The 14954-nt window shown below is 41.9% G+C and overlaps 2 protein-coding genes across 2 annotated transcripts in view; one reads left to right on the forward strand and one right to left on the reverse strand.

The window, feature by feature from the left end:
• LOC131190601 (unconventional myosin-Ia-like) overlaps positions 1-14954 on the reverse strand; it is a 65213-nt gene that overhangs the window by 10346 nt on the left and 39913 nt on the right. The window contains 5 exon segments of the mRNA XM_058167941.1: positions 2466-2618; positions 4691-4823; positions 4920-5026; positions 8820-8954; positions 14414-14488. Of these exon segments, the coding sequence (XP_058023924.1) occupies positions 2466-2618; positions 4691-4823; positions 4920-5026; positions 8820-8954; positions 14414-14488 (603 nt within the window).
• LOC131192136 (sterol O-acyltransferase 2-like) overlaps positions 12885-14954 on the forward strand; it is a 94133-nt gene continuing 92063 nt past the window's right edge. The window contains exon 1 of the mRNA XM_058170997.1: positions 12885-13043. The gene's annotated coding sequence lies outside the window, so the exon portion shown is untranslated. The remainder of the gene's footprint in view (positions 13044-14954) is intronic.

The raw sequence follows: 14954 nt of genomic DNA on the forward strand, positions 1-14954 counted from the left end.
CTTAGATCCCAAAAAATTATCATGTATGTATCCTGATATCCAAGCGAAATGTTGGAGGTGTGACTGTGATGACGCTACATATTTTCATATTTGGTGGACTTGCAAGAAAATTAAGGCCTTTTGGATAAGAATTTGGTGGATTATTCAAAATGTCCTGAAGAAGAAGATAAAGTTACTGCTGCAATTTTTCCTTTTGGGAATTATAACGGATTGTACAGGGATTGAGACTAAATTGATTCTGAATTTAATAACAGCAGCAAGGCTGTTGATTGGACAATATTGGAAGAAAAAAGAGTTACCTACAATAGAAGAATGGATATTGAAAGTTACTAATTTGGCTGAGATGGCTAAAATCTCAGCTTTTTTGAAAGACAATACGCAGGAAAGATATTTAATTGAATGAAAAAAATGGATTGATTATTTACAAAATAGATATCAGATTAAGAAATATCAGATTGCCTTTGAATAATTAGGAAGTATTATTTTATGTAATGGGGGGGTTGGGAAATGAAAAGATTTGGATGAGGTTAATTGGATTAGAAGGGAAAATTTTACTCTATGTTTGGTTTATGTATAACAATACCTTGTGATTGACCCGGGAAGCCGGGGGGGGGGGGAAGGGGTTTTGGGGGAGGGTGGGGGGGAAAGGGGAAAAATGTTTTTGTTTAAAACTTTTTCAATTAAAAAAAAAAAGTTCGCAAAAGGTGATCACATAGCCAAGGGGCGCTGCAACCATCATAAAGATGAGTCAGTTGCCAAGCACCTGAATTTTGATCACAGGACTATATGGATGCTGCAATGGTTATAAGTGTGAAAATAGCAATAGCACTTAAGACTTATATATATTGCTTCAGATTTCAGAGTCATAAGGCAAAGCTCCTTAAGTGGGGAATGGCCGAGAGCCCGCAATGCAACTGTGGTGCACTGGAACAAACTATAGCAATAGCAATAACACTTAGACTTATATACTGCTTCACAGTGCTTTACAGCCCTCTCTAAGCAGTTTACAGAGTCAGCCTGTTGCCCCCAACAATCTGGGTCCTTTATTTTACCCACCTCAGAAGGATGAAAGGACGGGTCAATCTTGAGCTGGTGAGAACCAAACTGCTGGCAGTCGGCAGAATATTGTAATATTTCAATAAGCCTGTAATATTGCATTCTAACTGTTGCACCACCACATCTCTTGTGTGTCATGATCATGTCACTTTTTCCAATGCCATTTTAACTTTGAACAGCCCATAATGAGCTATTGTATGTCAAGGACTACCTGTCATTGGTTATTTTTATTTATTTCATTTCATTTCATTTTTATTTATTTTACTTCATTTCATTTCATTTATTTATTTATCAAGCCTATATAAGATAACAGATAAATGTATAACCATGATTTTGAACACGTGAAAAGGATACAAGTAAGAAGGGACATTAGGACAGGGACGGTAGGCACACTGGTATGCTTATGCATGCCCCTTATAGACCTCTTAGGAATGGGGTGAGGTCAACATTAGACAGTTTAAGATTAAAGTTTTGGGGGTTTGGGGAAGAAACCATAGAGTCAGGAAGTGCATTCCGGGCATTGATGACTCTGTTGCTGAAGTCATATTTTCTGCAAAGTTTGCAGAGTTTGAAGCAGTTTACCTTGAGTTTCTATCTATTGTTTGCTCATGTATTGTTGTGGTTGAAGCTGAAGTAGTCATTGACAGGTAGGACATTGTAGCAGATAATTTTATGTACTACACTTAGGTCAGACCGAAGGCAGTGTAGTTCTAAGTTGTCTAAGGCCAAAATTTCAAGTCTGGTGGCATAAGGTATTCTATTGCGGGTAGAGGAGTGGAGTACTCTTCTCGTGAAATATCTCTGGACTCTCTCCATTGTATTAATGTACGATATGCAGTGTGGGTTCCAGACAGATGAGCTGTATTCGAGAATTGGTCTAGCAAATGTTTTGTATGTTGTAGTTAGTTGTACAATATTACCAGAGAAGAAGCTACGGAAGATTAGGTTAACAACTCTTAATACCTTTTTGGCAACGTTGTTACAGTGGGCTCTAGCACATAGATCTTTAGAGATGAGTACTCCAAGGTCCTTGACAGAGTGAGGGTCGTCTACAAGGTAATGTCCATCTAACTTGTATTTTATGTTCTGATTTTTTTTTTTTTTTGCCAATATGTAAGACAGAGCATTTGTTGGTTGAAATTTGAAGTTGCCACTTGTTAGACCAATCTGACGCGTAGTTAAGGTCTTTTTGAAGGGTAGTTGCATTGTCGGTGGTGTTGAATCGTTTTACATCATCAGCGAAGAGAACGCAGTTGCTTTTAATATGATTGCAAAGGTCATTTATGTAATGTATGAAGAGTGCGTGTCCTAAAACGCTGCCTTGGGGAACACCTTTATACCTTCTCTCCCCACCAATCTTGAAAGAGGGAGGCTTTTTCTCTTCTCCCTCCTGTTCCCCCTCCACTTACCTCTCTAATGTGCAGAACAAGAAGCCCATCTGAATAGCAACTGACAGAAACACTCTCAATGTCATTCAAGGTGATCACTGTTTTAGGCTGAGCAGCCTTGAGATCAGCCAGGATGATGTGACTCTTCGTGAGAAGGATTATCCGAGAAGAAGTCTGAAACGAAGAGAGGAAAAGCTCCTATTTCATGTCCTATATCTGCTTGTCTGAGCTGAAAGTCTATGGTGATTCTCAGCCATCCAGGGCATGGTTGTCCCAAAGGTGTTTTTTTCAAGAGGCAACTGGACTTTCTGTTTTTCCTTTGAAGATGTCTCACTTTTCATCCAAGAAGCTTTTTCAGCTCTGACTGGATGGTGAAGATTAGAAGGATTAGGAGTATAAAACCTTCCAAAAAGTCCAATTGCCTTTTGAAAAAGCACTTTTGGGTCTGAGCTGAAAGTTTACTTCCTCTGTATTTGTAAGGATCATGGGTTATTTCCAAGCAAGAAACTAATTCTCTGCCATGATTTTTGTTATCATTGTTAAACATGTGGTTGATAAAACAGAAGGAGCTATTATGTGTTCATCATGCAAAAACAGGGCCCCCCCAAGGCTGTGTGCTCTCCCCACTTCTCTCTGTATACCAATGACTGCATCTCCAACGATCCATCTGTTAAGCTACTGAAGTTCGCAGATGATACAACAGTGATCAATCTCATTCGAGACAATGACGAATCCGCATATAGACGAGAGGTCGAACGACTAGACTTGTAGTGCAACCAAAACAATCTGGAACTGAACAAACTCAAAACCGTAGAAATGGTAATAGACTTTAGGAGAAACCCTTCCATACTTCCACCTCTCACAATACTAGACAACACAGTATCAACAGTAGAAACCTTTAAATTTCTAGGTTCTATCATATCGAAAGATGTAAAATGGACAGCTAATATCAAAAACATCATCAAAAAAGGACAATAAAGAATGTTCTTTCTGCGCCAACTCAGTAAGCTCAAACTGCCCAAGGAGCTGCTGATTCAGTTCTACAGAGGAATTACTGAGTCTGTCATTTGCACCTCTATAACTGTCTGGTTCGGTTCTGCAACCCAACAAGAAAGACACAGACTTCAGAGGATAATTAGAACTGCAGAAAAAATAATTGCTACCAACCTGCCTTCCATTGAGGACCTGTATACTGCACGAATCAAGAAGAGGGCCGTGAAAATATTAACAGATCCCTCACATCCAGGACATAAACTGCTTCAACTCCTACCCTCAAAACGACGCTATAGAGCACTGCACAACAGAACAACTAGACACAAGAACAGTTTTTCCCGAAGGCCATCACTCTGCTATACAAATAATTCCCTCAACACTGTCAAACTATTTACTAAATCTGCACTACTATTAATCTTCTCATAGTTCCCATCACCAATCTCTTTCACTTATGACTGTATGACTGTAACTTTGTTGCTGGCAATCCTTATGATTTATATTGATATATTGACCATCAATTGTGCTGTAAATGTTGTACCTTGATGAACGTATCTTTTCTTTTATGTACACTGAGAGCTTATGCACCAAGACAAATTCCTTGTGTGTCCAATCACACTTGGCCAATAAAAAATCTATTCTATTCTATTATTTCCATGTGCATTATATATTGCCCTATAAACCTTGCATGACATGCTATGCAACTCAAAAACATCCCCTCCCTCAAGATTAATACAAACCAAGTGTAATAGGTTGTCCAAATGCTTCTCTTAGATATGCATGACCTGGAGGACCATAGAGTTCCCCCAGAGTGCCTGCTAAAATGGCCATAATAGCGCAGTGAGTGTTTGAAAATGCCCCAAAACAATCCCCTGATAAGAACCTTCTCATAGATGTGACTCTAGCAGCCGTATTTTATTTTAGCCTCAGCAATGGCAGACGTAAGTTAAGAAAAAGATGAGGTGGAGAAAAAAAAAGGGTTTTAGCCACAAGGAAGCCTGTCCTGATAATGGATTATTATCAGATAATTATTATCTTGATCGCTGAGGAGATCAGTTGAGTGTGAAATCTGTGTGGGTGTAGCTTCCCAAATGTTATTGTAATACATGTTTCAAAATATTTGCTCATTCCATGATCACAGAAAGTGGATCTCTTCCCTTTACAGGAGCAAAGTGAGAGAAACTTAGCATGTTCTTGTTGCAATTCCTGGTCTCCTCCCCCTGGAAGCCAAAGCCAGTTAAAGAGACATGTCCCACCTTCGCATCACCTCGGTTGACTTTCTTCACATGGTCGGCCATCACTAGCTTGTCGTTGGCAGTGGTTTGGAGCTTGCGGTATTTGGGGTTCTCCTTCAACCCGAGGTATTCCCCTCGGAAAGGCTGGGAGAGGCTGAAAAAGGATAAAATCTGGATTGTGATCTGCCCCATTTCTGGGGAGGTCAAGGCCTCTTGGCCTGGGTGGCGTAGGTTCATGTTTTGCACTCACCTCTTAGGGTACAAACTTTTCTTCCCCTTAAAAAGTTCACTGGCACACAACTTGCCCTGCAAGGCTTCTTTATCCTTTGGGGGAAGCTGCTCTCGATACTTCTTACACTGTACCAGAAAGGCAACAAGGGAGGGGACAAAATGTGACATTCCTTCTTATAAAGTACAGAGACCCCCCCCAAAAAAAGGATTAAAGTGTTTTGAGATATATATATATTATATATATATATATATATATATATATATATATATATATATATATATATATATATATATATATATATATATATATATATATATATATGTAGGTCTTTGGTTATTCGGGTTTTCTCCCGCGTAAAATTGGAAGTGTCTTGGCGACGTTTCGACAAAGTATGCAGCATGCACACAGCATGAACAAACGAGATGATACCTCCCGCCTACCAGCCATTTGGAAACCCGCCCTTATTGACAAACGAGTCCCTAACACGAGGAATGACACCAGACCCACACCCACGAGGTCCACACAGGATGTCACCACCACACATCCACCCAGAAAGCAGACCCAAACCCACACTGATCAGGAAGCACGACCAAGGACCAGAAGCCAGACCACAGCTGCAACACTAGCCATTTCAAACCCCTCCAATCCATACATGCAGCAGACTGACACCCACTATGAAGATGTAACACGACCACGAACACGAAGCCAAACAGCAATGCAGCTCACCAGCTCAAATCCCCCTGCAACTCAGACTAATCTGAGCACAACCAAGCCCCCACCCAAACAGGACACACCCCCAGCCAATCAGAGCACAAAAAACCCCATCCAATCAGAGCACAGCCAAGCTCCCACCCAATCAGTTCAAACCCCCACTAGCAGTTAAAAAGGAAGAAACAGCTGCAATCACACATTGCTCCCAGAAGCACGAAGCTGAAGCCTGAAGATGACGAATGAGACTTCATCGAAACATCGCCAAGACACTTCCAATTTTACGCGGGAGAAAACCCAAATAACCAAAGACCTACATACAAACACCCGCGAAAACCTCAGAAAACAAATATATATATATATTTGTATATATATATATACAATAAGAAGAAGAATAAGTGCACACATTGAAGAACACAAGAACTCAGTCAAATAAAAGGAACCAATTTCTTCCCTGGTCCAACACCTTAAAGCCACAGGACACTATATTGACTTTAAAAAGACCAGAACTATCGCCAAAACTGAACACTTTAACAACAGAATAATCAGAGAAGCCATCAAGATAGAAAAACGCCCACACAGCATGAACAAACGAGATGATACCTCCCGCCTACCAGCCATTTGGAAACCCGCCCTTATTGACAAACGAGTCCCTAACACGAGGAATGACACCAGACCCACACTCACGAGGTCCACACAGGATGTCACCACCACACATATGCCCAGAAAGCAGACCCAAACCCACACTGATCAGGAAGCACGACCAAGGACCAGAAGCCAGACCGCAGCTGCAACATTAGCCATTTCAAACCCCTCCAATCCATACATGCAGCAGACAGACACCCACTATGAAGATGTAGCACGACCACAAACACGAAGCCAAACAACAGCAATGCAGCTCACCAGCTCAAATCCCCCTGCAACTCAGACTAATCTGAGCACAACCAAGCCCCCACCCAAACAGGACACACCCCCATCCAATCAGAGCACAAAAAAATCCCCATCCAATCAGAGCACAGCCAAGCTCCCACCCAATCAGTTCAAACCCCCACTAGCAGTTAAAAAGGAAGAAACAGCTGCAATCATACATTGCTCCCAGAAGCACGAAACTGAAGCCTGAAGATGACGATTGAGACTTCGTCAAAACATCGCCAAGACACTTCCAATTTTACGCGGGAGAAAACCCGAATAACCAAAGACATATACATATATGCTCTGTTACCTTTACACATGCATGCCCGCAGCCACAGACAAAGTTTCAAATTTTGGGTACCTGACACTTATAGCAGTATTCAGGGTCTTGAGTGTTGTGGCCCACCAGATTCAGACAGTGAGGAGGTTGGGGAGGAACATGGGCCAATCCTGAGTCTGGAGAAGGCTCTGATGGGGGCTCTGCGTCAGAGGCAGAGACGGAGCCAGGGCCAGATGCCAGTTATCAGCTGCCTTCAGAGTCAGACATCAGTGAGGCAGATGAACAGCTGGAGCCTGTTCCCAGTGGGCACATGCACAGAGTTGCCAGATGAAGGGAACAGCTAAAGAACAAGGGTTGACTTGGGAGTAAGGCCACAGGTGGATGATGAATGGCCCCTCCCAGAGGGAATAAAAGAGGAGCAAAAGGGGAGTGGAGTTTGCAGGAGACAATTAGTTATCTTAATTGTTTCCTGACTCCTTGCCACGTTCTGAAGATATCAACCTGGTGGCTTTCCAAGCCGGATAAGGTCTCTGACTGTAAATTCTCCCTTGAAAGGCTTTGATGGATGTGAATGAGAAGAAATCACAGTAACTTAATAAAAAGTGGTTTTTGTCGGAACAAGGAGTCTGCTCTTGAGAAGCCTAGGTCAGAACATTGAGGAAGTGGGGAGGAAGGGAGGGAGGTAAACACCTGCCTACACTATGGAAGCAATAAGGAAAGGAATGCAGCGGACGAGAACAGATTGGTTCAGTCCAGTAATAAGTGAACCCTTACAATGTTGTCAATGTATCACAATTTTTCCCCCTTTCGCTAAACCTGTGATGGGCGTGGCCAGCATGTGAGCATCCGGCCCGCGGGCCGTGAGTTTGACACCCATCTTACATCCTTTGCTTCACTGTAATTTTAAAAGACCCACCCCTCAATATTACAATGCAGGTAACTTGTTACATGATAAGAATATTATACATTAGACAAAGCTTGTGTGCAAGTGCTAGATTGACGAGTTTGTGTGAATCAATGGAATGATTTATTTTTTTTTGGTATGCTTTTCCTTCCTAAAAGTTATGTGGAAACAATACTCAACTGTCCCTCTTGAGAGATCAGTGAGGTCCCCTCTTTACTCCTGCACAGAAATAAAGAGCTTTTAAGCACCTTCCCTGACTCTATGCGTCTTTTAGCTGAGGTGAACGAATCAGTCAGGCATTCCAGCTAATGGTTTTCCTGGTGTAGCCAGCCAGGAGGCTGTCTGGTTGCGCTTCACAGCACTGCTGGCACTGGGGTGGTGAGACCCGGCGAAGTGCGTCCTGAACCTTTTGCATTTGCTGTCCCTCAATGCTGTGGGGGATGGAGGGGAGTTAATGGTGCAATTTGCTTTGCCTCAAAGAGGGTCCACGAAGGAGGAAATCCATTCCACGTATGCCCCGCATCGCAGGACGCAGGTGAGTGCAAAGTCCTTCTTTCTTACTATAGTGGTAGGAATTGCTCCCTACCCAATTCAATCTTCTGTAATATGGATGAAATAAATCTGTGCAGAAATATATATTTTTTAAAGCATCTTTCCTGAGTATTGGATTGAACAAATCAGCCAGGTGTTCTAGCTAACAACAGAGTTCCCTTTGACAGCTGACATGAGAAGATCTGTGATCAGGGCAAAGATTAAGCTTGAGAAAATGCCTGGCACTGGCCACTGTTTAGTGTTTAGTTCACAGAAAGATAGAAAGATAAAATGAGGGAGGGGGGAAAGGATTTCCAGATTTGCTCTTGCCAACTCTTTTCAACACAGTTTTCAAAAGAATGCATTGCAGCATGTTAAGATTAAGCAAAGTGAGAGGCAAACTTTCATCCTCCAACCCATCCATCATGTCACTAAATTTAAAATTTAAATAAATAAATAAATAAACTATTAAGCCTAAGAAACATATAAACTGGCTTCTGAACCTCTTAAAGGAACAAACCCCATGAACCTGTTTTAGGTTGAAAGAGCAACGAATAGAACAAAGTCAAAATTAATGCCTAACCCGCCATTGGTGGAATATGTTCTTCAATTCTTGATTGGTATTTGTGAGAAATTTGTATGGGGCTGCAGGCCAACTTTGATTGATCACCGACATAGGGGGGAGGTTGTCCTTTAGGCCCAAGAAGAATTTTTGTACCTAGAAGCAGAACAGAAGCAGAAATTGTGAGACCTGTGTTAGAAGGTATCAGGTAGTCCTTGACTTACAACAGTTCATTTAGTGATCATTCAAAGTTACGACAGCACTAAAAAAAATGTGACATGACCATTTTTCATAGTTACGACAGTTGCAGCATCCCCATGATTATGTGTTCAAAATTCAGATTGATGACCATTACTGGGTCCAGTGGTGGAATTCAGCCAGTTCACACCTATTCAGAAGAAGCGGTTGTTAACTTTCTAAGCAGTTTGGAGAACCGGTTGTTGTAAAAAAATCTTATTTTGTTTTTTTCCACTTTACGGGGCTAATCCTGTAAGGAAGGCAGGAAGGAAACATTCTGGTGTTGTTTCTAGCCTAATCTTTATTGCCCTGCTTACAGAAACTGCCTCTCTGGTTAACCCTTATTACATTGTAACAGCTACAGTGAAGCACCCATCAATGTGAATGACGTTGAGTTGACCATGCCCACACAGTCACATGACCATTGAGCCACACCTACCCAGCTGGTCATTAGGGCAGAGAACCGGTTGTTAAATTATTTGAATTCCACCGCTGGCTGGGTCCCGAGGTCATGTGATCCCTTTTTGTGACCTTCTGACAAACAAAGTCAATGGGGAAGCTAGAGCCACTGAACAGTTGGGTTACTAACTTATCAACGGCAAAGATTGACTTAATAACTGTGGCAAGAAAAGTTGTAAAATGGGGCGAATCCCACTTGTCTCGCTTAACAACAAATAGGTTGGGCTCAATTGTGGCCATAAGTTGAAGACTACCTGTACTTGGATATTCTGATTAGAATAGAATAGAATAGAATTTTTTATTGGCCAAGTGTGATTGGACACACAAGGAATTTGTCTTGGTGCATATGCTCTCAGTGTACATAAAAGAAAAGATACGTTCATCAAGGTACAACATTTACAACACAATTGATGATCAATATATCAATATAAATCATAAAGATTGCCAGCAACAAGTTATAGTCATACAGTCATAAGTGGAAAGAGATTGGTGATGGGAACTATGAAACGATTAATAGTAGTGCAGATTCAGTAAATAGTTTGACAGTGTTGATGGAATTATTTGTTTAGCAGAGTGATGGCCTTCGGGAAAAAACTGTTCTTGTATCTAGTTGTTCTGGTGTGCAGTGCTCTATAGCGTCGTTTTGAGGGTAGGAGTTGAAAAAGTTTATGTCCAGGATGCGAGGGGTCTGTAAATATTTTCACGGCCCTCTTCTTGATTCGTGCAGTATACAGGTCCTCAATGGAAGACAGGTTGGTAATAATTATTTTTTCTGCAGTTCTAATTATCCTCTGAAGTCTGTGTTTTTCTTGTTGGGTTGCAGAACCAAACCAGAAAGTTATAGAGGTGAAAATGACAGACTCAATAATTCCTCTGTAGAACTGAATCAGCAGCTCCTTGGGCAGTTTGAGCTTACTGAGTTGGCGCAGAAAGAACATTCTTTGTTGTCCTTTTTTGATGATGTTTTTGATGTTAGCTGTCCATTTTAGATCTTGCGATATGATAGAACCTAGAAATTTGAAGGTTTCTACTATTGATACTGTGTTGTCTAGTATTGTGAGAGGTGGAAGTACGGAAGGGTTTCTCCTAAAGTCTACCACCATTTCTACGGTTTTGAGTATGTTCAGTTCCAGATTGTTTTGGTTGCACCACAAGGCTAGTCGTTCGACCTCAGTAACTTAACAGATGGATCGTTGGAGATGCAGTCATTGGTATACAGAGAGAAGAGAAGTGGGGAGAGCACACAGCCTTGGGGGGCCCCTGTGCTAATTGTACAGGTATTTGATGTGATCTTGCTTAGCTTCACCTGCTGCTTCCTGTTTGTTAGGAAGCTTGTGATCCACTTACAAGCCTGTTCCGGTACCTGTAGCTGGCTTAGCTTAGTTAGAAGAATGTCTGGAATGATGGTATTGAATGCTGAACTAAAGTCTACAAAGAGGACCCTTGCATAGGTCTTTGGAGACTCAAGATGTTGTAGGATGTAGTGCAGAGCCATATTAACAGCATCATCTGTTGATCTATTTGCTCGGTATGCAAATTGCAAGGGGTTTAACAGCGGATCGGTGATGGTTTTCAAGTAGGAAAGCACTAGCCTTTCAAAGGTTTTCATGACTACAGATGTTAAAGCAACTGGTCTGTAGTCATTCAGTTCCTTGATGGTGGGCTTCTTCGGCACTGGGATGATGGTAGAGCGTTTGAAGCAAGAAGGAACATAACACATCTCTAGTGATTTATTGAAAATATGGGTGAAGATGGGGGCCAATTGGTCAGCACAGACTTTTAAGCAAGAAGGAGTTATCTTGTCTGGGCCTGGAGCTTTTCCTGGCTTTTGTCTGTGAAATAGATCCTGCACTTCCTTTTCTGTGATCACTAGGGGTTGTGAACCCAATGAAATGGGGTCAGTTGTAGGAGGCTTGGCTGTTGTTGGTGTGTCTGAGATGGGGGTTGTGGAGATAGGTGGCTGTAGTTTCCTTTCAAACCTGCAGTAAAACTCATTCAGGTCATCTGCCAGTTGTTGATTACCTTCAGCCTGGGAAGGAGGTTTGCCGTAGCCGGTGATGTTTTTAAGAGTTTTCCACATGTTTGCTGGTTCATTTGCTGAAAACTGATTCTTTAGCTTTTCAGAGTAGCTTCTTTTTGCTGCTCTGATCTCCCTTGTTAGTGCATTTCTGGCCTCATTGTACAGCATTTTATCATTACATTACATATTAGAATAGAATAGAATAGAATAGAATAGAATAGAATTTTATTGGCCAAGTGTGATTGGACACACAAGGAATTTGTCTTGGTGCATATGCTCTCAGTGTACATAAAAGAAAAGATACATTATGTTTATAAATTCAACAGTGCTATTGAACCTAAACTGAAAGAAGCTACATACATAGCTTCCATGTAGCATGTTGAATTACAGCATGCAATGTATCTCCAATCCTTAGCCAAGAAGCAGCTACTCCATCCTTGCATTGACTATTCTGGGGCTGCGAGGATATAGTTTTGGGGCTGTGTGCAAACCACAAGATCTGCTTCTTTGGTTTAAGCATATATGCTAAAATTGCTCCTTCTTCTTAAACTAGGCAACTTGTAATCAGCCATCGATGTCTTGCTGACAGTTTTCCAAGTTGCAGAACATTATGTACCACCAGTGAGAGCAAAGGAGTTTTCAGGTGCATGGAGATACTTTAAGCCAGTGGTCACCAACTGATCGTCCATGGGCCATTGGTGGTCCGCAAGAAAATTTTGGTGGTTTGCAGAGAATTATTTGCATTTTTTATATTGCACTAAATACTATTTATCTTTTTTTTAAAAATCGTATTAGTGGTCTGTGGGATTTAAAATGATGAATTTAGTGGTCCCTGAGATCCAAAAGGTTGGTGACTCCTGCTTTAAGCCAAAGGTCTCTGAGTTTGCAAACAAGATAAACAAGAAGATGGCTTGTGAGAAAGAATAACTGCACACATGCGGGTACTTTCACTGTTATTATTATTTAATAAATTGAATCTGGTTACTGAAAATGATGCAGTTCACAAAGGTTAAGTCACAGTCGTTTTTACCATGCCTGTAGGTTTCAAAGACTGAATCTCCTAAGTTCTTATCCTGAGCTATAGACGGTTCCTTGGCTAACCACTGGAGATCATGTATGGGAAACTGTATACATGCAGCTATGTCTAGACCTACATTCTCTTATAAAGGCAAAAGTTGTTATTCTGAGTCAGTGATGGTGAACATCAGAGTTGCCACACCATGTTCTGGGTGACATCTCAGCATAAATCAACACTGACAACAAACATTCCCAAAAGCACACCCTTTTCTTACGCAAATTTTGGAAGTCATGGAGGTTGCATGGGGTTGGGTAAAACTCTTGCGTAGCCTTGAAAACCTCTGAAAGTCACATGAGAATGGGGCATGGTTTCGTGTGGTCCTTACATGCTGCAGAGACCACATATAAGAGCACTCCTCAAAGCTGCTTTGAGAACGAAGACCTCGTGGGACCCAGAGCAGCCTCGGACAGGCAGCAAGGGCCCGTCACCAGAAAGAGAACACTGCTCGAAGGTAAGCAGCACGCGGTACATCACTGAGGGTGCTGGGCCATGGAGACAATCGTGCTGTTTCCCCAAGGCCCAAATACTTTGGGGGATGGTGTGAGGTGCTCTTTTTGAGTGTGGCGGTGGCGGTGTTAGGGCTGAGTTGCGGACAGAGATTCGACTTCAGGCCCAGCCTGAGTGCTTCCACCAAGGGCCACTGTTTAAGCTGGCCTAGATCTTTTGGTTGGGGCAGGGGCGCTATTCAGAAAGTTCTGCATGCTAGACAGGTTCTGGAGAACCAGTAATGGAAATTTTGAGTAGTTCAGAGAACCGGCAAATGCCACCTTTGGCTGGCTCCAGAGTGGGGTGGGAATGAAGATTTTGCAATATCCATCCCCCAGGAGTAGGGTGGGAATGGGGATTTCCCAGTATTCTTCCCCTGGAGTAGGGTGGGAATGGGGATTTTGCAGTATCCTTCCTTTGCCACGCTCACCAAGCCAGATTCACAGAACAGGTAGTAAAAAAATTTGAATTCCACTACTGGTTTGGGGGTGAGGGGGTATGACAAGCGGAGAGTCAAATTAGGCATGTTCTGAATTTTTGATACGCTGAACCCAAAAGATTCTAGGTATTCAATTCCTAGACTTTTTTTTTTGCTAATTATATAGGTTCAATAGATTTCAATATATATATATATATATATATATACATATGTGTTTTACGTGGGAGAAAACCCGAATAACCAAAGACCTACATATATATATAGGAATGACACTAGACCCACACTCACGAGGTCCACACAGGATGTCACCACCACACATCCACCCAGAAAGCAGACCCAAACCCACACTGATCATGAAGCACGACCAAGGACCAGAAGCCAGACCACAGCTGCAACATTAACCATTTCAAACCCCTCCAATCCGTACATGCAGCAGACTGACACCCACTATGAAGATGTAGCACGACCACGAAAACGAAGCCAAACAACAGCAATGCAGCTCACCAGCTCAAATCCCCCTGCAACTCAGACTAATCTGAGCACAACCAAGCCCCCACCCAAACAGGACACACCCCCATCCAATCACAGCACAAAAAAACCCCATCCAATCACAGCACAGCCAAGCTCCCACTCAATCAGTTCAAACCCCCACTAGCAGTTAAAAAGGAAGAAACAGCTGCAGTCACACATTGCTCCCAGAAGCACGAAGCTGAAGCCTGAAGATGACGAATAAGACTTCGTCGAAACGTCGCCAAGACACTTCTAATTTTACGCGGGAGAAAACCCAAATAACCAAAGACCTACATACAAACACCCGCGAAAACCTCAGAAAACAAATATATATATATATATTGCTAGTTATTTTCTACTTTGAAGTCATTCTGGGAGACACTTACCAGTCTTCGGTAAACAAAATTGGCAATACGGTCAGAGGCCCCAGAGCGGAAATATTTCTTATACTCCTTCCTTGTCTGTGAGGAGGAAAAAATATGCATTAGCAACATGTTATAGGAATACCATGAACAAACATTTTATTCATACTTTCTGATGTTATCTGGTCTCTGATCTTTATCTGCTAAGATTTCTTATTGGGTAGTGAATCTGTGACTTTGTGCACAAAGCATGCAATTCAGGGCTGAACAATTGTTTCTTCCTTATGGCTCTTGTATATAATATTTACATCTACATCTATATTCTTATTTTTATATTCTTGTATTTTAAAGGCTACATTCCTGCACAGTTCTCAAGTTCTGGAAGTAGTTACCTAGCCACCTTGTTTCCATTCCCTGGGTCATTGTGGGAATTGTACTATATAGTCTTCAACTTACGAACCCAACTGGGGCCAGAACTTCTGTTGCTAAGCGATGCAGTCATTAAGTGAGTTGTCCCTTTTTTGCCATGGTCATTAAGTGAATCATCACAGCCATTAAGTGAATC

Source organism: Ahaetulla prasina, chromosome 2 (genome assembly GCF_028640845.1).
Source record: "Ahaetulla prasina isolate Xishuangbanna chromosome 2, ASM2864084v1, whole genome shotgun sequence".
Lineage (NCBI taxonomy): Eukaryota > Metazoa > Chordata > Lepidosauria > Squamata > Colubridae > Ahaetulla > Ahaetulla prasina.